The sequence below is a fragment of the Semicossyphus pulcher genome, unplaced genomic scaffold (assembly GCF_022749685.1).
Source record: "Semicossyphus pulcher isolate SPU_LCO1_2020_fin unplaced genomic scaffold, fSemPul1.0.p SCAF_5, whole genome shotgun sequence".
NCBI classification, from domain to species: domain Eukaryota; kingdom Metazoa; phylum Chordata; class Actinopteri; order Labriformes; family Labridae; genus Semicossyphus; species Semicossyphus pulcher.
Window position 1 is genome coordinate 14,020,930 of NW_027211726.1, and position 23,622 is coordinate 14,044,551.

The 23,622-nt window shown below is 41.3% G+C and overlaps 2 protein-coding genes across 2 annotated transcripts; both read right to left on the bottom strand.

The window, feature by feature from the left end:
* Nucleotides 1–8,647: 8,647 nt before the first annotated feature.
* On the bottom strand, nucleotides 8,648–12,969 carry vps72a (vacuolar protein sorting 72 homolog a). The gene is made up of 6 exons (XM_069681642.1): nucleotides 12,642–12,969; nucleotides 10,880–11,032; nucleotides 10,607–10,727; nucleotides 10,286–10,462; nucleotides 9,757–9,901; nucleotides 8,648–9,516 (listed from the first exon to the last, which is right to left on the bottom strand). The coding sequence occupies exons 1-6, from the start codon at nucleotides 12,756–12,758 to the stop codon at nucleotides 9,126–9,128; spliced, it is 1,104 nt and encodes a 367-aa protein (XP_069537743.1). The 5' UTR covers nucleotides 12,759–12,969; the 3' UTR covers nucleotides 8,648–9,125.
* An 877-nt stretch (nucleotides 12,970–13,846) lies between these two features.
* On the bottom strand, nucleotides 13,847–18,573 carry LOC138609195 (leucine-rich repeat and immunoglobulin-like domain-containing nogo receptor-interacting protein 1). The gene is made up of 2 exons (XM_069681835.1): nucleotides 18,494–18,573; nucleotides 13,847–15,790 (listed from the first exon to the last, which is right to left on the bottom strand). Exon 2 carries the CDS (start codon nucleotides 15,776–15,778, stop codon nucleotides 13,961–13,963), a length of 1,818 nt encoding a protein of 605 aa, XP_069537936.1. The 5' UTR covers nucleotides 15,779–15,790; nucleotides 18,494–18,573; the 3' UTR covers nucleotides 13,847–13,960.
* Nucleotides 18,574–23,622: the final 5,049 nt, after the last annotated feature.

A 23,622-nucleotide genomic window follows, 5' to 3' on the forward strand; every position in this document is an offset into this window, starting at 1 on the left:
AAGCGAAAAAAAATAAACATCCCAAAATGTATTAACAGGCAAAATCCCGAAGATGTGCAGCAGCATTTGTGCAATATCTGATTCATGCACGTTTTTTACGCGCTCCTTTCGCTCCCAGCTCGGGTAAATTAACGTTTAAAGCGCCTGTAGTTCACCCTGCGTGGCATAACGACGTCCCCATAATCCAGAAATTCATAACGATGAAGAGAGAGAGGGGGGGGGGGAATCCGGTGCCAAAATTGCCGCGGTGTCCTTTGCGCTCGTGCAGCCCATCCGTCACACCTAATTTTGATTTAACGGCAGTGCGTGAAAAAAGGTGCTCGGTAAACGGAGAAGTCTCTCCCTTGAGGGCGGAGATAGCGCGCGAGATAGACAGAAACAGAAACCAACGCCTCCAAAGGCAGGAGAGTCCGCCCCGCGCTCCAACATCTCTGGAGTTTGTAACATCCGAAAATAACACGCAGCGATGACGGCCGGACGCCCACCGAGAGGAGTGATTAACGATGGGGATGAGGCTGGGGAGTATAGCAAAGTTCACGCAAGTTTCTTCTTGCATATGTAGAGTGGGTTTCATATCTCCCACTGTCTCTTAAAGTGAGGAGGCTGCACTTTGAATAAGGATAAAGTGTGCACGCCTGGACATATCCACATCTGCAAGGTGAATTAAAAACAAATGGGGAAATAGAAGAACAAAAAGCACTATACATCTCTGAACAAGATCCCCAGGGGCCATAAAAAGCTCCAAATCCACTGTGCAGAAAGTGTTTCATTTAGACACTCCTGTAGCACAAGAACAGGACAAGACACCCTGCGTAAGTATACAACCTTAAAGAGGACAAAACAGTTTTAGGATCCTTTCAGGAATAATGCCCCGAGCGCTCTCATGTTTATCCAAATCAGACACAGATATCAAAGTACAGGTGCATCTTTTTTCCAGTCTATCTGATAATATACTCACATGCCCCTAAGAGTTATTGTTATCATGTCTTTTGTTCCGACTAGCAGACAGAAGTCAGCTCTGTGTGAAAAGGACACAAGTGGCTGCATTAGTGGGCACTTGTTCCTTCTGGTACCAGCAACACGTACATTCCGATCAAGTAATGATTTGACAAAATGAGTCAGAAGATGTCAGCAATATTTTTTGCTTTCAGTGCAACGACTGGGAGGTAAACAGTAGCACGAAACAGTCTGACACATTACAAGATAATCCAGCAGGAATGGGCATTATTGTTACTTTAATTCCAGCTATTTTTTTAACCTACCGTTAAAGCACAATGTGTGTGTTTTTGTCAAGCAGATCTAAAGCTGGTCTGAACTTAGCTTTAGTACCAAGCGTACATAAAATGATCCTACTTTTCCCACGATGCATCTCAGCTCATTTTTTCGTACACTTTTCCTCTGTAGTAATACAGGGTTTCTACAAAATAGCAGTCTTCAAGCCAAATCTGAGATAACCTCGCAATGACATCACAAGGGTCAGTCGCAGAAAGGTTGGAAAGCTCCCACCAGAGCCACAACAGGAATTACGTAACTGTAATTCTCCCCATGAAAGGTAAACCGATTGGTATGTAAAGACTTATGGAGTGACCCTTTAAAGGACCAGTTCGCCCAATGAAAAAGCAGCTGTCAGTCGCAGATGGTGTTCTCTGTAATCGATGGAAGCAATAATGTTTGAAATTGGCGCCATAGCTGTGGAGAAAGTTCGTGGTTTCGGCCATTCTACATTCCTACAACACCCAGCGTGCATTGCGCCACTCCCTCTGAAAGGAACGACCCAGCAAGAGACTGTTTCGCAGCAGGCAGCGGCTAAGAGCGGTACCGATCAGAAATACGACAAATAATATACCAACGTCCTAGATTGAGGAGGTGTAGCTTAGTGAGTTCCCTGGCCTCCGCCAGATGGCGCGTTTTATGTAGGTGGAGGTTTTCCAGGGCCCATTGGAAAAGCGCTTCGACCATAATGGCATTAGCTCCCCCTAACAGCATGATAGGACTGAGGTTGAAAATTGGCAAACTGGCCCTTTAAGTTTAGGATGAGAGGTTAGCAAATAAATGAAGTTGGGTATTTTTGCAAGTTAAAATCTCCTCTGGTGTTTGGACGATGTTTCTTCAGCTTAACTTCTTTTAAAGCAGTTTATCGGGTTTAAAATAAACCCAATCACCCATCCACAGGAGGAATCAAACTCTGCAGGTGATTCATTTGTGATTTAATAGACCACTATCAGTTTCATTCTCGTCACACCGTCCGTATAGAGTGGAGGCACCAGCTGTTGTTCTGCTTCAAAGCGCTTTTATTTTGATATCTGCTATGCAAACATGTTACATAAATGTGTATTGCTAATTGTCAAATCCTGAATGTGTCATAGATCGTTTCGTGGGCACGTATACATATATAAGGATGTTACATAAAGCCCTGATAAAGAAGGTGGAACCTGGTTAGGTCTTTATTTGACAGACATGACACTGTTCGTAAATTGTGGGTAAAATAATTAATGTTTGGAATCATTAAAAATACACTGAGAAAGAGGATAAACCCGCTGAATTGGAGGAGAAATCCGATATATATTTGTTTCTTTTCACAGTTTTTAGTCGGTGACTTTGCTTGTGTCGATAAAATAATTGTTCTCTAACGTTTCTGGACATCTTATTGGGATTTTAAAGTGTATTCCAGCTGCATCCAACACGAGCAAAGACAACAGTGCAGGAGGAAGTGAGAGAAGAAGTGATAAAACCAGATAGAGGAGCAAACACCCGTGATGTAACCGAAGGCCAAAGTCTAACCTGGGACGGCACATGCAGTCTTCAAAAAAATTACACAAAAAATATAAACTGGAAATGACACATGCCCACACTTTCACTCTCAACTCGCACTCACACACACACACACACACACACACACAGAAACACACACATCTCCATGGAAACTGATAAAAAGAATAGCTGGTGCGCAAAAAGAAGAGATTGAGAAAGCAGGCAGGAAAACTTGGCGGTCAGCAGGAAACAAATCGAGGGAATCAGGAGGGATTTTAGCAGAATGAAGAAGGTCGTCAGGCAGGGGAAAAGATACATTAACCTCCTTTTAATGTAAATATAACTTAAAGGATATAAGACTGATATATTTCTAAAGAGGGGGACGTGAAAAACATTCAACTTTCTTATATTTTTCTGCATTTTTCGCCCTAATTACAGTTCAATCTGACAAACTAGCTCACAGCGACGCCGCTAATCCGTCAGAACACAACCCGAGCAGAAAGACTGGAGTAAATGTGCAGGGATGAAAGTTGCGCGGATGTTGCAGATAGCAGAACAGAGAGGGTGGGCAACAGAAGAGGGGAGAGGACAAGGGAAGGAGTACAGCACAGTACACCACCTACACTCGTCTCCATGGAAACTAGCACACTAGAACGAGTGATAATGCAGTTCAGTCTCTTCCTGTTCTGAAAACTGTTCAATTGGTACCATATGCAGGGTGCAGTATGTGGGAGACAAAGCCTTCAGAGTGCTGTTGTTTCACATGATATGAGGAAGGATTGCGGTGGATAAATATTTTGACTGCATACGTTACATCGGTGAATCCACCAGAGACGTCGGCTTTAGCCCGACGCTGAATTCATCAGCATCGCTTTAAGGGATAACTTGTTGTTTTTGCATTAATGTGGGGTGGGTTTTTTTTTTTCCTTCTTCGTCTTCTTCTTCTTCGCCAAAGCAAGTGGCACAGTGTGTGGGCAGCTTTCAAATAACGAGTGTTGAGGTTGAGAGAAATGAAAATGCATGATAAAATAAACGCTTCTTTTTTTATAGCTTGTTCCTGCCGACGATGTGGTGTGAATTAAAGTGACACTGTAACCGCGCACAAACACGCTTTTTAGTGCAAATCTAAACCCTCAGAACGTGAGCATACGAGCCTGACTCGAGGCAGTGCTAAGGAAGGACGTCCACAAAGTGTGCTAAATCATATCTCTGAAGTATTTTAGACAATGTGTCCTTGCTCCACCCACCACTCCTTTTTTTAGCCGTCCATCCAGGGGCCTTTTATTCTATTTTAGACTCATTTTCTCCAACCTGCTTGTTTAACAGCCAAAGCAGCCCAGTATGCTGCTGTTAACACAGCTAATGCTCCACTCTGCTATTGAAACCAATTTGATCTGTTAAATCCAGAAGTCTGAGGGGGTTAATTTGTCTGATCTTCTGCAGTTTGATGTTCTTTCGTCGGGCAGACTGTCGTGATTAATACAAAGTACAATCAGTCTGTCACTGTCAGCATATGACAAACACAGAGCAAGTTAGATTGTTTGTCAGACGCGCAGCCAGAAAGACTTCCAGATGGCCGATCAGCCTCTGCTCGTCACTGCACCAACATTGTTTTGTATCATGACAGCGAACATCTGACTGCGAGAGAAGGGAAGTGGGTTTGATCTTTATCCTTGGTGTCGTCTCAGCAGCTTTTGTTTGGCTCAGGAACGTCAGCCTCACAACTGGAGGGAGAGTCAAATCTAGACGGGACATTTTGGACTGTTTGTCTTACATCTGTTTTTCCCCAAGTGGCTCTTATTGTTTACCTTTACCTGTGCAGAGTTACATCATTTGATTCATTTCATCCTCTCGACTTGAAAGATAATTTGGCCTCTAGTCTCGAAATAAATTAATATTGCAAAGATTGCAAATAACAAATGAAGCTCCGCGTTACTTCATGCAGGACACGCCCGAGCTGGAATCAGCTGACTCGGCTGACTGGATCACCATGTCTGATCAGTGAAGCACCAATCACAGTCACTTCTCACAACAAGGCGCTCCATTTAAATGCAACTTCCTTCTCACTCGTCCCTGCTACACCAACGCTGCAGCTTCCTCCTTTCTAGTCTGATGCCTTTTTCCCACTCTGTACACTGCATTGCGCTCCGTGGCAAGCTGTAGCATGCTGCTCGGCTAACGACACTAACAGGGCCTGTCACTGTTTCCTCAAGCCTGAATGGGGCTTTTAAATGTTGTGTCTTGTGAGACTTACAGTCCTCAAACCAAAGAAATCCAGTTGATAGAAAATATTTTTGTTGGAACAAGAACATTTAAAACTGTATAATGGGGCGCTGGTTTAGCTCAGTTGGTAGAGTAATATATATATAGAGGCTGCAGTCCTCGAGGCAGTGATCGCAGGTTTGACTCCCGGTCTGAACACCATTTGGTGCACGTCATCCCCCACTCTCTCGCTCTACTCCCCACATTTCCTGTCTCTCTTCAGCTGTCCTACTGATTAAAAGCCAAAAAAAGTAATCTTAAAAAAAACAAAAGGGTAAATCTATGATGAGTGTCCCTGACTGTATTATTTGAATTTGAATTATTTATAAATCCAAAAATGTTGAGCTAAAGCTAACAATGCTAACGGGGCCTGTCACAGTTTCCTCAAGCCTGAATGAGGCCTTTAAATGTCGTTTCTGGTGAGATTTACAGTCCTAAAACCAAACACATCCAGTTGATTTAAAAACAAGACAAGTAGGGACACGGCCGCCTTTGCCGCCCTCGGCGAGTTTAGAATTTTAATTTTAAATTAATTAAATTAATTTGCTGTTAGTTTATTGTAATATTAAAGGTAATAATAAAGGTCGAGCAAGTAAGAGAGAGAGAGCAGCAGAGTGACAGTATATGTGAGCAGAGCAGAGAGTGAAGGTGTAGGATTGAATTCAACATCGGGGCTACATTCAAAATGTTTGAGGCTCAAGCCAGCGCCCTCCAGAACGTGGCCCCCCGGGAGACCGCCTATAACGCCTATGCCTCGAGCCGGACCCGACCATGAACATTTGGAAACATACAATAATTAATTATAGAATTAAAAAACTCTTATTTTGCTTTTTGTTCCTTTTCCAACAGTCAAAAAACATTCAGCTTTTTGAAAGATAGTCTATCATATTATTACATCAAGCAGAAACGCAGCCGGGTTTACAGGATATTTAAAGGGAGGACATGAGGTCATGAATCATCGACGTGGGCTCTACATCCTGAAAACATGCATTTCTTTTTTTTATTCTAATCCAGCTGGAGGTAAAGAACTTTTTTCCCCTTCAACAGTCCCTGTACTTCTGAAAAGGAGCAGCGATGTGGTTGACTGCTCATCGAGACGCTCTGCTCAACATCATCAGGACATTACAGGAACAGCAGGAGAAAATCCGCATGAGTGCAACATGAATCTTTTGGCAGCAGCGTCAGAAACAGAATTGTGGGAGCTTTCATGCAAAAGTAAAATTTCTGCCTGAACCATCTGCTGAGGGCTAAAGTGACATGAAGGCACACTCGGCCGGATCTGTACCTGAAACTCCAAAAGGAATTCAAGGTCGGCTTCGGTAGTCGTCCGTGACGCCGGCGTCCTCATCGATCACGTTCCCGGCTGAAGTGTGAAAGTCAAAGCTGGCGCTCTGCAGCTGAAAAACAACCTTTAATGTTTCCGCTAATGCTGGACGTAATGTGAAAAGTGCTGGTGTATTTCAGGAGGATGATTTTTACCCTTCACTGAGATCTCTGTGACTAAAAATTAACATCAATGTTCCCAGGGGACCCTTATGTAACAGATGCAGGACAAAAATGGCCGAAAGCGACAGGACGTTGTGCAGGGGAGTGATTCTCAATCAATGTGCGCGGGGGGTCAAAGGTGAAGCTCTCCGCGCTGTTCAGGGTGACTCTTTTCCTCTGTTAATGTACCCTCAGAGAACAACTATAGGAAACCTGATTTAAGGCCCTGGAGGGTTTAACACAGCAGCAGCATTATTTGCTGTGTGACACTCGAGACTGGAGCTCCGACAATTTTCTGTTATTATTAAGCATGAACGCAAACAACACCTTTTATAATGGCATGCTCAAAATGCTGGTAAATCGGCCGTCTGGGTTATATAAATACTGTTATGTGATGTATGTGGCTGGGATTATTAAGATGTCTGTTCTGCACAGTGAGGCAGCAGGCAATTAGTGGGAAATTTAATTAAAATCCAAAGAATCAGACATATAATGAGGAAATAAGGTTCAAAAAGTGGAAGAAAGATTTTTAGTTTGAAGTGTTTAAATTCCTGTTGTTCTGTTCAGATTAAGCAACGAGCAGGGGAAGGGAGGAATAACGGCTTTCAATGCTTTGATCAGTTTACAATGTCACAATGACTTGACGGGCAGAGGCAGGAAATTAAACTGCAAACTCTCTCTCATGTGATTTCAATCAAAGGGTCGGACTGAATGTGAAATCAAGTTTTTGATCACAAATATGAAACTGTTTCAGTTGGCTTCAGGGTAAATGAAGGTTAAAGTGATAATATTAAAGATTTTCATGTAAATAAATGTCTGTTAATTCACTATCAATCGTCGAATGAGGTAACACAATGGTGATTGAGCCTATGGCTCACTGATGAAAGCCTTTGCATTTGCAGAATTACAGACTGGGTGTCTGTGGCGACTTTTGCGGAAAAAATAACAAGGCTTTTTCGCTTAATGGGAAAGACTACAATCGGTACTCAGACCCGGGTCAAATGACTGCAGTAGACCCGAGTAATTATCGCCTTGGCTCCGATCGGCAATGATGGGAACGCTCCGTCGGGAACTTCTGCAACTCCTTGTCATCTCAGCTACTAATTCCGCCCGTCTCTGTCCGAGCAGCGCTCGAACATCGTTCCATATTTGACGGAGCCGAGTTTAATAAACAGGCTGAGTGAGTAATAGATACAATAAAGACCTAACCACCGTAACATCTTCGCTGTTTACTAACCCTGTTTCTGGCGTGTTTGTGACGTCAGATGTTGACGCAGCAGAAAAGAGGCCGACAGGAGTATACTTCACTGGCAATGGGAAAAGAGTCAATCGGCATCTATAAACGGGTCTTCCCAGGTCTGACAAACCTGCGTCAACGTGCTAATTTCGGTGGGAAAGGGGTATAACTGACATGTGTCCCATCACCCAGCAGTGGTTGGTCTGCCAGAGAGGGTAGGCGGAGCTAAGTGGCTGCTTTTCCGGTCTCTGCAAGTGTTGCGAGTAAACAGTAATCTACTATAGCTGAATAAACAAAGAAAAGATCGATGACTACAGATACAACTTCAAAAATAAGTGAAAATCCAAAGACAAAGAAACAAATTGGACGCTCAGATGAAGCAAACAGTCTAAAAAGGAAAGCGACCGTTTGCGAGGAAAATCAAGAGTTACAACCGGAGCAAACCGTGGACGTCACACATGCGACACTGTCTGGATATCTGGGAAGTGTGCTGCCGCAATTACCGTATATCGCCATAGGTGCCGACAAAGAGAACGAAACTGAGATCTTCGAGATTATAACTTTAAAGTTAAGTTGATGACATGAAAGGTGCAGGATTCAGGATGCGTCTGTGGAGGTTCTCAGTCATCCAGGTCATGGTACGGTCCGCCATTCGGATGAGAGATGAAACGTCTTCAAGAAGTCCAGTTGCCTTTTGGATTACTCTTAGAAGGATTCAGGATGGATTTATGAAGCCTTACAGATTAAATACATTTCAATGCGGTGAGGATGGACTGATACAGAGTATTAATCAGACTTGGAAAGACAGACTGGTGCATCTGTTTTTAGTATGCTGCTCCAGCAATGTTAGTGTTGTGTGAAAGGGTTACAAACCAAGGTTCATATGAATAGAAAATATGAATTATTCATGTTTCAAAAGTTTATTTTTGTTGAGAAATATGTACACTCGTAGAAAGCAAATGTGATGGTAAAAAAAGGCATTTTATTTTGAGAAAAAAAGGAAAAATCCAAAGCTGCTCGTGTGCAGATGGAGATCTTTTTATCCACTCAACCTTTGTCAGGTTGTTAATGTAGAAAATTGATTTTTGTACACAAACGAGACATCACAAGTGAGACTAGTTTGCATTTTAAGGTGATGCACAAACTGATCTGGTTGCAGAAATGGGTTTTTTTGTATTTTAGCATTGAAACTGGTGAAGTTACATCTCTGGTTCCTGCGGTATTTAGTATGGAGGGAGATAAAGTTTGATGTAGACAGCTGTACAAAGAAAATGTTTTTACTCTGTGGTTGTGAAAAGTCCCCTTTTCTGGTTTGTCCTGACGTCACTAATCGACTTACTCTACCTGAAAGAGCACATTTCAAAAAGACACAGATCGATTGAAACCTCTTTTATGTTCCCACAGCACTCTGCTTTACGACCATTTTGTGGCGGGCGCCCTTCGCCGCTGACGAGTCAAGTCCCGTCGCCCCTCCCGACGTGTTTGGAAATCCATGAGCGGCCACGTATTTACGGTACGCTTCCCGGATGATGCGGAAGGCTCGTGTGTTAGCGTACGGTATGTCAGTGACCGGGTCTCTGTACAGTGCGGCCTTGTGGGTAACAGGACAAACCTCCTGGACGGGCAGCTGAGGACTCGACTGCTCGCTGAGTGGAAAGGCCGCCTCGAAAGTTTCGTCATCACTGAAGGTTATGTAAGTGCGGGAGCAGAGGCCGCCGGCGGGCTGCTGGGACGGCGTGGTGGGATTCTGCGGGGCGGTCTGAGGGACGTCCTGATCCAACCTTTGGAAAATGAGAAAATGACACACGATATGCGTCATCTTAACTTTTGTTTTGAAGGATGGAACTACTAATCCTAACCAAATAATGTTTTTCTTAATAACAGTCTTAAAAGGATTAAATACTTCAGGTCAATTCAGTGGAAACAGATTAGAGATTATAAACAATGGTTCAAAAAGGTCAGCATTCTATCCACCATATTTTATCAGAAGCCGATTAAATCCAGCAGTTGATCAAACGTACCCTTCAACATCCACGTTCTCTTCTTTCAGGACCGAGTGAGAGACCAGCGGCATCAGCACCGAGTGGTAACGGATGGTCGGTCCTTCAAAGCGCCGCTTCTTGTGGACTTGTTTCTTCTTGTCCGCCTCCAGACGCTCATAATTCTCTGCACACAGACAGGCACAATGAATGTGGGCATCCACGTTTAAAGTGTATTGTCATTTAGTTAAACAACTTGAGATGATATAATAACTTATTTATGACGGAAATCAGCCAAAAAAATCTGCTTTAACTTTAAAATATCTACTGTGATTTTGTGTCTCTCTTTGCAAAGAGGCAGGCTAGATGGACTCAGGATCCTTTACATTTATATACAGTTAATTTCATGTTTCTTTTGTCATTATTTTGTGTATTTTTGCTGACTTTTGCTGTATTTAAAACAAAAACCTTTGATAAACCCACTGATGAAGGCAGAAATATGTCCAAGTAATTAATCACTGAAGTTTAGGGAAAATTATCTGACACAACCTTTTACTATAAATTATTTTACCTAAAGATCGAATGTTGATCTCAGCTGTTATTTTGGCCTCGGCCAGCAGCTCTTCCTGGGTCAGGGGTCGGTCACGGTGAGCACCTCTCCGTCTCCGAGGGGCATCCTGACGCTCTTGCAGGCGCAGATTGGTCTTTCTGGTGTGTTCACTGGTGGACTGTCGCACAGACTTCCGAGCTGATGAATGATTGAGGCATACAGATAAAAAGTTACAAATATGAAGAGTCATATTCTACAATTAGTAATTATTAAAAGCTGACCATGTCTATGGGATTTGGATCATTTATGGGAATGTTTATGAACAGAGTGTGTCAGTCTTACTCTCGCCAAAATCTTGGAACTCTTGTGGAATCCTCCGTTTGAGCTCCACTTTAGTTTTCTCTGTCTTCTTCAGTTCCTCAGAGGGTCTTTTGGGTTTGGGTTTGGCCACCTTTATAGGTTCCTTGGTTTAAACAAAAACAACTTTTAACATGATTGATACTCAAAATAAGTACAAACCTTTCTAAACATTCACCAAATGCAGGCTTGTGACCAGGACAAATTATAATTCCACACTCACAGATAAAGTTACAACATTAAATAAGTTGTCACTACCTTATAAGCTTTGGTGACAACCCGACTTTTCCTCTTGGGCGCGTCCTCCTCCTGGTCGCTGTCGGGCTCGTCACCCTCATCGATGTCAAAGTCACTGTCCACCTCGTCCTCTGTGTCTGAATGTTCTCCATGATACTCGTCGTCTCCCGATTCCTGAAGAGAAAAAAGTTTAAATCCATGATCTGTAAATGCAACAACCTTTCAGTGCTCCCCTTAAGTCAGTCCAGCCAGTAGACCAATATTGTATAAAAGAGTCCTTTTAATCTGCATTTTGATATGAGCTGTGAAAGTGACACAACCATCAGAGCTCTAAGGATGAAAAAAAATCTATTGTTGATATGTGCTTAGATAAGAGAAAACCTGCAATGTTATTTAACTGTGACATGAAAACCATGACAACATGTGTCAACTCGAACAGAATGCACTGAAGAAGACCAACATCACACATTAAAATGCTTGACAGACTTCTATAAGACGAGCCAGCTACTGGAGGTGTTTGCACAGGCATGGTCTCTCTGTTTATCAGAGCTCCAGCAGAGATGACTAAGGCGTCACAGGATTTATTTGTGATTCTTTTTTTCAGTTACTCTTGTCAAAATCAGCTGAGACTAACGTCAGAACTGCCTGAGTAACCGCTGCCAAATCCCCCTACACAAGCTGCCCTTTGAACCAGCAGCTGTTTGAAGAAAATTAGCCAGACTGCAAATTGATGCTACAAATCAGCATCTTTATATGCAAGCCTTAAATGAAGTGGCTGCAACATCAAATAATAGCGTGCAATGTTCTGTTTGAAGCCTGTACAGCCTTTCTTCTCTCCTCAAGTGTGAAGCAGTGAGAACTGGCATGTTCATCCAGCCTTCACAAATCTGAGAGCTGATAACAAGAACTAGGTCTGGGTATTTTGGAGGCGCTGTCACAGTTTTGGATGAATCACAATGGCATGGTGGTTTAGATGACTTGAGTTAATGCACGAACTGCAGGAACAATGGCATAAGCAGAGTCGAATCGACACATTTTCCAATACTGCAGAGACATGAGATGAACTTGAAGAAACACTCAGCTGCTTGTCTATCAGGTTAAGATAGCTGTAAATAATACAATAGCTTTACAATAAACTGTGCCTTCAAGACAGAGAGAAAGATTATTGATTCAATAATATGGTTGAATCAGCTGCACTTGAGTGAATGTGTGTATTGTGTTATACTTTGGTCATTTTCAATGAAGGAAGACTAAATACCAGTCACATGTCAGTCCCGGGCAAATAAACTACTTGACCTCCCTTAATATAATCTATTTACTTCTAAACACTGAATGAATCATATGATCTGTGCAATAAATAACGTTTGATTTTATGTCTGGTGCAATGGTAGCAGACGGTCCATTCAGTGATATTGATGTCTGTCAACAGTAAACGAAGTTTGTCAAGTATGGATATTATTTCATGTATTTAGTTGTGAAGTCGTGTAGGTATATAACAGGAGTATAAACAGTCATGCGGGACGGTTTTATACCTTCTGATATATTGTGATAGACATTTTAAAGCTAATTGTTTACGTTACGTCAATCATTCGTTTGAATGCTTAATGCAGTAACCAAAATAACCAAGTGCTGAACTACAATCAACTAATAATAGAGGTCTACACGATTCAAATATACAACGTATCCCCTCTGGGAAATAATCTAAATACACAAAACACCTCAAGCTAGCTGGGAACTAATGCTAACTCATGAGCTCACTGTCTTTATACATTCCGGTACTCACTTCGTTGAAGCCTCCATAAGTCGTCTTGTAGAATTCATCCTCTTCTTCAGCATCCAGTAATTTTGACATGCGATTACCCGCAGTCTTTCTGGGTTCGCGACCGACTACCAGAGTCATGGTTTTATTTTCTAAACAATGCTACCGTATCAATGGTGTGATATCTAGCTAGCTTATGTTATGCTAGCTAGTGGCTTATAGGCTATATTTTTACCTTGTCGTTACTCACTTATCTGTCCTTCACCATATTTATCAAATGTATAAATAATACTTGAATTCACGCGAATATTCTTTAAATTGTTACTAACACAAGATAGTACAAAGCTAACCACTCACGATAGCCGCTGCATTCTTGTAGCTTACTAATACATCCGGTTCAGGTGGTTGTACTTCCGGGCTACGTTCAAAATAAAAAAGGCTCTAAAGTATATTTCTATCTAATTTTGCTTATTGTAGCTTTGAAACGCAGCGTTTCATTCACATTATGATTCGTAATACTTTGGCTGCTAAATTAAGTGTAGACAATATTTTATATATTTTTCATGTAAACCAGTTGATTTAGCGCCTGGTACTCAGAGAGTTGCCATGGCAACACCACAGACGAACCTTCCTGTGGCAGGTGGGAACAATATTCATTTTTTATACTTGTTCATCTTCCTCTTTCAAGTGCAAATGGATATGATTATACTATGCTTTTACTGAACGGCTTTAAAGTTTGTGGTAGTTGTTAACACTTATTTACTTAGTGTTTAAAAAATACTAACCATTTACATTAAAAATCGTCTAAATTATAGCATAACACGTTTTCGAAGCAGCGTAGTTCACATATGGATACATTAAGGCGTAGTCAACCGGTGTGGCTTTCCTTGTCTGCTGTGGTGTTTTTTAAGTTCTAGGCTATTTGACTCTTTCAGAGGTTGTGAATCTTACCTTGCACAGTGCACAGGGAAAACATTCACTCACTGACTTCTGTTGTTTCTGCTGTAAATGTTTTAGGGACACCAAAAAATAAATAATTGCATTTTAGAGAACACAAAAATTATATTTTATTTTATTTTATATAATATATATTTTAGTCAAAATACATTCATTGCATCCATTAAACATGAGCAAAATAGTAACTGAGACTTTATTGAAACACAAGCAAAACATATATGATCAAATAAGCAGAAATAACATGCAACATTGACTTGTTGTGTACAGTAACCATAAGATAACATGCTATAAAATTATATAACCTCTGTCTAGAAATTTTAATTTATAATCTACATCTTGTAATTCATTAACCCTAAAACTACTGAGTTATATCAAGGTGCTTGTAGTCATATCAGCTTCATGGTGAACCTGCTTGTCTCCGGAGGGCCACCTGCCCCTCCTTTATTGCTTGACACAGCGCTTCGTGGCACGTATGCTATCGTGGCTGTGTGCTTTATCTGCCCTTTGCTCTTACTCCAGAGGAACATGAAGATGAAGCAGACGCTCACAGAGCTGAAGAATGAGAGAAACCCGATGGTTGCTGCTACCAGTAACGTCTTGAAATCAAATGGAATGTTATGATTTCCGTTCACACCTGGAGACACTAACCAACCTTTGAGACGAGAGGGGTTTCTAGAAGACGGTGGAAAGGCCCGGACATGCAGGCTGACAGGCAGGCTGGTATCTCCTGCTGCATTAGACGCCACACAGAGATATGTACCACTGTCTTGAGGTTGAGCATAGCGAACCTCCAGCGAGCCGTTGGGGAGAGCTCGTATTCTACCTGTGTGTGATACAGGTTTTAGCTGAAGGTTCAGCCAGGTGACAGATGGCACTGGGTTACCTTCTGCATTACAATAAAACACCACTGTGTGTCCCTGATCTACTCTTACTTCTTGACGTTTCCTGTTCAGAATACGAGGCTGATTACATGTGAGTAGTCTGGGGAGTTCTTCTTCAGTGAGGTCAAGAAAGTTCAAACCCTGGAGGGGAACTGAGGTAGCACAGGTTGGTGAATTTCCACCAAAATCCAGCTGTAGTCGCCTTCGCACCAACCACAACAAACGGCAGTCGCACACTAGGGGGTTGTTATCGAGTCCCAGAGTTCTTAGGGTGTCCGCTGAATGAAAAACTCCCATCTCCAGAGTGGTGAGAAAGTTTCTGGATACATTCAGTACTCTGAAATGAGCTAAACCCTTGAATGCACCAGTCTCAATACGCAGCAATGATCCACCAACCAGATGGAGCTCTTGGAGTCGGAGCAAATCTCCGAGCTGGTTTCCGTAAATGTATGTGATCGGATTAAAAGAAAGGTCAAGATACAGGAGATATACGAGATGATGCAGAGGGATGTACGGGATAGAACTGAGGTTGGAGTGTGTGATGGTGAGGGACGTAAGGTTTAGGCCGAAGAGGCTGTTTCCGGAAAGAGTTTCCAGCCAGGGGGAATGAGAAATGACGAGTTCTTTGAGACGCTCTAGATGTCGGAAAGAGTAATTTGGCAGCGTGGAGATGCCAAGTCGCTGAAAAAGAAGACTCCTCAGCCCGCCGAGCTGTGTCAGCGCCTCTGTCGGCACAGCGGTGAGGTTGCAGCCATCAAGGTGCAGCTCTTGCAGACTTGTTAGTCCACTGAAAGCTTGATGAGAGATAAAAACTACGTCATTATCTGCTGCTGTTAAAAACTGCAAAGCGGCCAAGTCACGGAAAGTGAAATCGAGAAAAACAAGAATCCCATTGCTGCTTATGTCCAAAAATCTCAGTCTTTGCAAGCCAGCAAACGCTCCAACAGGAATGACTTTCAGGCGGTTGCGAGCAAGGCGCAGATTTATCAGATTTTGCAAGCCGAGAAAAGCTTCCACTTCAATTATTGCAACAAAATTGTCACTCAAATCTAAGTCGAAAAGTTGTGTCAAAGTCTGGAACTGCTGCTGCACCAGAGTCTTGATCTTGTTATGTGTTAGGTTGAGTAGTTTGGTGTCTTGTGGGAGGCTGTCGGGCACTGTGTTAAGTTGACTGTCAGAACAGTTTGCCTCCAGCAGCACGGTGTTGCAGCGGCAGGGCTGAGGGCACGGCCGACGCGTTGCAGATGTTAATGTCACCCCTGCTGCTAACAGGTACAGAGCTCCCACGCGCAGCCATCGATGGATGGGAACCCCTCCAAACATCTGGTGGCCTGCCTGCACAAGAGAGAGAGACAGAGAGAGAGAGGCGGAAGCTTTAAAGTGGAAGGAGGCAACAGGAAGTAGATTTTCATAACCGGACAGCTGCTGATGGAGGGCAGAAAGGTATGGTCGAATGTTGTCAAATGCTTATGATGCTGAATCACCTTTCTCAAACTGTTGTGATTTCAGTTCATGTTTATGTTGTCTACAGTACTTCGTTAAACCGAGATGATAAGAGACAGCAGTAACAGCCTTGTCATCCATCCAACAAGTCAGTTCACATCTTAGTAAGCTAGCAGCTAAAGCTACATTTTCATTTCTGGCTTTCTCTTTATTTTATTTTTTCTATATGGCATTTTGTAATTTGAAATGTGTTGTATAAATAAAGTATTCTTCCTTGCCACCTTTCTGCCACCTTTATCTACCTTTAACAATCAGGCAGTGTTCACATTTAACTTGTTTCTTACTGTTCAAAAATGTACGAATTTAAAGGGAATAATTGTGGGACATCCTCGTCACCTCCATTCACCGATCGCCATCACAGGCCGTTGAAAGCTCCCCAAAGAGGGTTAGTGGTGTTTTCATTTAGATTAACAAGTATTAGCTTCCATCCTGCAGTAAGAACACACACACAATTTAAGCTACTTACGCCAAATAAGTCCACGCAACAAAAATGCTAATTGAAAACATTTTAAATGTATGGCATCCGTGTTGTGGCTGGTTAAGTGCGTCGTCTCTAAAGTAATCACTACAAACCTCTAATTGCACTTTTAAACCACCATCAATTTAACCTCTGACCTCTATAAGACCAACACAAACTGCGGTGCAATCAGTGCAGCTTATCTCCTCCTATATAACTGTGTAGATCAGCTCGCGACCCTTTAACTGATGAGTGTTAACAGACAAATGTTGCTTCTTCACAACAGAGATTAACTCCGCTAACAAGCCCCTTTCAGTATAAATATGTGTATTATTCTCTTTTGTTCAAGGCTGCTTCACTTTCCGTCAAGGAGTTTTTTTTTTATCCAACTTGACAGCTGCTCAGGAATAATCAAAACAAGAGCAGGTTATGAACTTTCTGTATTTATGTTATTAATGTTTGAAAGCGGAAACAGGGACAAAGCTGCACAACATGAAATTACATTGAGGACTCAACCGTTCAATTATCTGTTGGTCCTCAATTATTGTAAGTATCACCCTTCTCTGGGTAAATTATAAAGTCAGAGGTACACATGCTGTATTTGATATTTTGTTTATTTCAATACTGTGGTCATAGAAGCAGCATTTTTGGGTATAAAATGCAACTTGCAAGACTAATGCAGACGGGATGTTGTTTCTTTATGAGGTAATGGGGTGAATCAGAGATCATATTAATGCACATTTTCTTTACAGACAAAACATTTACGATATATGAGACATTGTATTTCATTTGACTAGAGGGGACTGTGAAGACTAGCTCTTCATACTTCACATATTTCTTCTGTCTTTGCTCATCCTCAAATATTGCCATTTATTTGAACCCCCTGAACTTTTTTTTTCTTTTAAGAGCCAAAGAAAAAACTGTGTTTGGCTGCAGAATAAACATAAATCTTTCACGTACACATTATGAGGGTACTTCCTTGATATTGACCCAGAGCAAAAATAGTTAATTGTAAGGGCCAATCAGTTAAATCAGCTCTGGGACACTGATTATATGACATAGATGTACTTGTTAACATCATCACTTTATTGAAACTGTATCAAAATCAACCACAAGGGGGCGACAGAAGCGAAACTGTATTTGTGTACAGTAAGTCCAGGTCCTATTTTTTTTTTTAAAAACTGCTTGGAAACTGAATCAGGCAAATAACTGCCCAGTAACAGTGAAATTGCGATCAGTAATCCCATGATAGCGGATAAGTTAAAAAAAATCTATAAAATTTAACCGTGCATGTATGTATGTATGGACATGTAAACAGACATCATTACTTTTAAACTGAAATAAGAATATGAGGAAACAAACCTACGCAAAAATGTCATCAACTCATCAAAAAAAATGTGTGACTGGAACGTGCTGTTTAAGTTGCCCAGAGAGTGCTGAAATAAAAACGCCTTCAAGTGTGATGCCACCCTCTGTTCTGGCAGCTCTCCTCTATAGAGTGTGAGAGAGAGGGACAGAGACGGACACACTAACGTAGGAGTGGGACTCTTCTTTCATTTAAGGCAGAAAGAACTGTCTCTAAATGTAAAAGTGCTCATATGACTAATTGGAGTTCTTTTACCCATTCATTTTTTACTTATTAAAATACTTGACAATTGTATTTTTAAGAGCTCCATCGTGATTTTATGCTTACATAATTTGATTTTTGAACTCAAGGTCAAATAGAAAACTAAGTAAGTCAAATATTGAAGATTTTAGCAATCAAACACACTCGGGGTAATCATCTCTAACTGTATTCATCATCATATGTCAAAGTAGGTAAAGTCATCTTGACACTTATAGGTATAGAGCTGGGAAATCTAACTGATGACAGCAGCCCCCCACAGCAGTGAATAATGGAGTCTGACTCCTCCTGAACTCTTCTGGGAGCTAGGGAAATAGTGCACAAAGATGAAATCACAGTTATTAACTGTCGCCGTGAGCTTCAAGATCTCAAATACAAAAGGATGCTTTAATAAAAGGCTCAGAGTTGAAGTTGTGTCGTAGGGAGAGTAAAGAAAACAAGTGTTGTAACTCACCGTCTCTTTAGTCTGGAGGGCTTGTCATTGTGAAAACTCCACTGTGACAACTTTTGTAGTTAAAAAAAAAACACGAGAGAATTTGCAGGTGTTTTTCTTACCCTGAAATTGTCTCTTGTTAAGCTGTTGATAAAAGCAAAGAGAATTCAAAAAGCAGAGTTCAACTTCAGGTCTGTCAGGTCGACCTCATAACCTCCTGTTGCTCAGAAATAAATCCAAATAAAACCTGCAATGTGAGAGAAAGACACGTCATAACACGAAAGCTTCATGCTCCTTTTCTCTCATTTTTAACGTCTTACTTTCCCTGTTGCTTTGCTGTCCTCATGGCAACAACAACAACCTGGCCGTGGATGCGCGGGAGCTCGTTGCATGCTGGGGGATTATATGCACCAGATCCTGGACTGGATCCAGCACGCTGCACTGGATGACAGGAGGCAGGCGGGCACAGGTCAGCCAAGCGCTGAGATTCAGGAACAACACACAGATGGGAGTGAATTTAAGCAATGACACTTATTCAGAGGTAAAGGAACGTCTTTTTAGCTTTGATGGAGATATCAAATTAAATAATATTAATTAACCTGCTAGGTATTTGCATCTTGTTAGTATTTAGATTGTAAGTACAACGTTGCAAAATCTACAAGCCCTATAAAACGAAGCTGAAACAAGAGCATGGGGAACAACAAAGTGTGCAGGCTAGACTATTTGGTGGCCACTTTTCTCCCCCTTTTAGGCTGTTATCAAACCGAAACAAGGCGTGCAGGCGTTAACATCAGGTGACAACTGTTCACGCTGGTTAAAGGGGCCATATCTTTTGAATGGATATTCTCATATTTTGCATGGGTTTTTTGTTCACTGTTTTTCCAGAATTACAAGTTCTAAAAGGTCGCCTCTGAAATGGGGCGTTCAGAACAGCTACAGGTTTCTACGTAAAACCTTGCTTTTGCTGAAATCGAACAATTGTCATTCAGCGTCATTTAGCTCAGGAAGCCTTCTTGCACTAGCTTGTAGTCGAGTCGTTGTCAAGGTTTCAGCTTACCATTCAGATACCTCCTGGCAATTCTGGCTCGTACATTTAAGGCCGCATAACCGATCCTAGAGCAGCCATGTTTTCTACAACTGTGCAGTTCAGCCGCTCCCCCACGTGGGGGATATACTGTCTAACCTTTGAATGGCAAAACTGCTTGTTCAAAGTTCCTGTGAGGAACTTTCGGTTTGTGTTGACTTTGGCGCCCCCTGTGGACAAAGCCGTACCTCTTATCTCTCTGCTGATTTTGTCCTGTACATGCTTAAGTGGTGGTTTTTCACAAAAAATCTCATCCTGCTTTCTTTAACAGTCATATGTATCACTCACTTTAAACTTTTGCCCTGGAAAATGTAAACAAAGGCAGCGTGCAGTTAATCACTTCGTCTGACACCTACCCCCCCGCCAGCCGTTTCAGGCATTGAAAATAACTATAAAGAAATAATCAATCTTGTCACTGATGGTCTGGTTTGTTTTTGTAGGTCATATAGAGTCATCAGAATTAATTTCAGTCTGTTTCATAACCAACGAAAAACTCCTCACCGGAGATTTAAAATGTCACAAACTTTACCAGCGTGATTCAAAAACACATTCGAATAATAGAAAATTGATGCATAGCTAAAATATTTCCACTTTAACGCAGTTACAACAGGGTACGGGGGCTAAAATATGAGTGTCTAATGTTCATTTTTGACTATTAAATAAGACTTTTATTATCAAAAGTCCACAGTTCTGCTCTTTTTAAAGTTTTAATACACTTTTATTATCTAGTGTTAAATGTTCTCCCCTTTTCTTGTTTATTACACACTAAAAATAAGCTGAGCTGAGCTTTAAATTGCAACTTATTTCCACTTTTAAATCTTTGAATACCCCGTAATAACAAGGCGTGCAGGCTGGATTATCGCTCTTCTTAAAGACAGTAAATTCATAGATGAGAACTTTACATGCTTTGTCTGAAATGTGTCACCACATTTCTAACCAAATTTTATTGCTTTTCTACAATAGGCTACAAATTTAACCATGTTATGCTTTAGGTTGCACATGCTAAATCATATCATTACAATGCTGTATTATGTTTCTGTCATTGGATGACACTACAAGACTTTTATAGCTGTGCACCTGAGAAGTTTGTTTTCTAGTCCTGTCTCTGCTGTGCAGATTAAACTCGCCTGCTACGAGCCAATTTTAAAAAGCACAGACCAGTTTCTCGCCGTGCTCTTTTTCCAAATTAAAGTAACAGACATCAGCATAATAAATCCCCCGGGGGGGAATTTGTAGCTTAGCTGCCAAAGAGGTGAGAATTTAATGTCAACGCTGCCATCAGCAAGTGGCCAAGGCTTTTGTTAATAATGTTCCTCATCCATAGTATATTGAGTTTTTGTTGCACCTCATTATTGAAATATGTGTGTCTGTACTAATTCATACAACAAAACTATGCTGTTAATTGCAGGCTATTAAATGTTACCGGTGCAGTTAGAAAGTGCTGAATCTTGAGAGAAAAAGGTTTGACTATGACTGATTGATTACTCTCTAACTTATTGACTGTGGGCTCTTACTAAGGATAACATTTCCAAACAAACTCTAGTTTTATTAGCAAACAAAAATTCCAAAAATAAAACCATCAGGTGTTTCAGAGGAACCACCTGCCTCTCTGCTCAGCGTCAGGAATATGAGGTGTGTCGACACAAAAGGTGCGTGATCACCGCAGAAGAAGAGCCGGTGCTGAGTCAGGACCTCACCATCTGTTACCTCGGGGAACCTGCGTTCATCAGCAGATCTCTGTCCAACCCCGGACTCAGGGAGAGAAAGTCAGCGCTTAATGCCAGCTACAGCCTCGGCCAAGTGAAAGATCCTAATTACATAATATCCTCCTGTCTTTTTTAGCAGCATATTGTTTCATCAAAGATGCTCCCTGTAGTTGTGACTGCAGCAAGGCTTCTGGGTAATTCTCTCTTTTTAGGTATTTTTGGGACTTTTTTTGTCTTTTTCACATAGAGTAAATGAAAAAGAAGGTAGGTGGATATTGTCAATGAGTCCATGATCAACTACATGTAAAACATCTTAACATAACAGTTGCCATAGCATAGCATTTGGTCTGTATTTGATCTGTATTTGCATCCTTGCTGAGAGTTTCATTAGAAAGTTGATACCACAAAATGAAAACTATACAGCTACAGCCAATTAGTCTAGCTTAGCATTTATATTCAAGTAAGAAAATTAACCAACCATTGCATAGTTATAGCCAGTTAGCTTAGCATTAACGTCAAGTAACAAAATTCACCAACCAGTACGTAGCTACAGCTAGCAAACATTTAGCCAAGTTTAGCATTAAGAGTCAAGTAACAAAATTAACCAACCAGTACCTAGCTATAGCCAGCAGCCAGATAGCCTAGCTTAGCATTAAGAGTCTGGTAACAAAATTAACCAACCAGTACGTGGCTATAGCCAGCAGACATTTAGCCTAGTTTAGCATTGAGAGTCAAGTAACAAAATTAACCAACCAGTACCTAGCTACAGTCAGCAGACATTTAGCCTAGCTTAGCATTAAGAGTCAGGTAACAAAATTAACCAACCAGTACTTAGCTATAGCCAGCAACCAGATAGCCTAGCTTAGCATTAAGAGTTGGGTAACAAAATTAACCAACCAGTACCTAGCTATAGCCAGCAGCCAGATAGCCTAGCTTAGCATTAAGAGTCTGGTAACAAAATTAACCAACCAGTACGTGGCTATAGCCAGCAGACATTTAGCCTAGCTTAGCATTAAGAGTCTGGTAACAAAATTAACCAACCAGTACGTGGCTATAGCCAGCAGACATTTAGCCTAGTTTAGCATTGAGAGTCAAGTAACAAAATTAACCAACCAGTACCTAGCTACAGTCAGCAGACATTTAGCCTAGCTTAGCATTAAGAGTCAGGTAACAAAATTAACCAACCAGTACTTAGCTATAGCCAGCAACCAGATAGCCTAACTTAGCATTAAGAGTTGGGTAACAAAATTAACCAACCAGTACCTAGCTATAGCCAGCAGCCAGATAGCCTAGCTTAGCATTAAGAGTCTGGTAACAAAATTAACCAACCAGTACGTGGCTATAGCCAGCAGACATTTAGCCTAGTTTAGCATTGAGAGTCAAGTAACAAAATTAACCAACCAGTACCTAGCTACAGCCAGCAGCCAGATAGCCTAGCTTAGCATTAAGAGTCTGGTAACAAAATTAACCAACCAATACGTGGCTATAGCCAGCAGACATTTAGCCTAGTTTAGCATTGAGAGTCAAGTAACAAAATTAACCAACCAGTACCTAGCTACAGCCAGCAGCCAGATAGCCTAGCTTAGCATTAAGAGTTGGGTAACAAAATTAACCAACCAGTACCTAGCTACAGCCAGCAGCCATATAGCCTAGCTTAGCATTAAGAGTTGGGTAACAAAATTAACCAACCAGTACCTAGCTACAGCCAGCTAACATTTAGCCTAGTTTAGCATTTATAATCAACCCATTTAACTTAGCTTAGCTTTAAGAGTCAATGAGTAAAATTAGCATAATAGTATCTCCAAAGGTAATTCATTAAAACTTGATATCTTGTTCGTTTAATCTGTACAAGAAAACAAAATATAAAAAACAGCCTGTTGTGGTTTAAAAGGGGGGAAATGTGTCAGACTTCTTGGCTAAGTGCAGTAACTTCCTGAGGTTTGTTCTTGTAGCCAGGGCAACCTCAAAGTGATGACAAGACAATGCTATTGGCCAAGAAATAGTCAACCATACTGTAGGTTGATTTGGGATAAATCAGGCTAGCCGTTATCTATGTTTACAGTCTTAATGCTAAGCTGAGTGTACCAGCTGCTAAATGTGTGTGTAGATGTGCTTCACATGTAAAATATGTGTATTTACCTTCATGTAATATGACTGCCAGATTTGCAAACAAAAAAAGAAAGTAAATAAATGAACAGAATATTTTCCGATATAAATAAAGTGCATTTTGGACTATCCTACTGTTTTGGTTTATTTGGTTGTTTTACAGCAGCTAATTTTAAAGCTTTTAAAGCTAATTTTTACACTTTAAACTTCACACCAAAACCTCTCACACAAACGTCAACACAAGTGAGCCGAGA

Bases quoted from the DNA above. Each gene is read 5' to 3' on its own strand.
- vps72a (XM_069681642.1), bottom strand. From the start codon at position 12,758: ATGACTCTGGTAGTCGGTCGCGAACCCAGAAAGACTGCGGGTAATCGC. The intron at 10,463-10,606 runs GTAAGACTGACA...ATCATTCATCAG, and splicing joins GTTCCAAGATTTTGGCGAGA to CTCGGAAGTCTGTGCGACAG. The intron at 9,902-10,285 runs GTAAAATAATTT...GTCTGTGTGCAG, and splicing joins GATCAACATTCGATCTTTAG to AGAATTATGAGCGTCTGGAG.
- LOC138609195 (XM_069681835.1), bottom strand. From the start codon at position 15,778: ATGTTTGGAGGGGTTCCCATCCATCGATGGCTGCGCGTGGGAGCTCTG.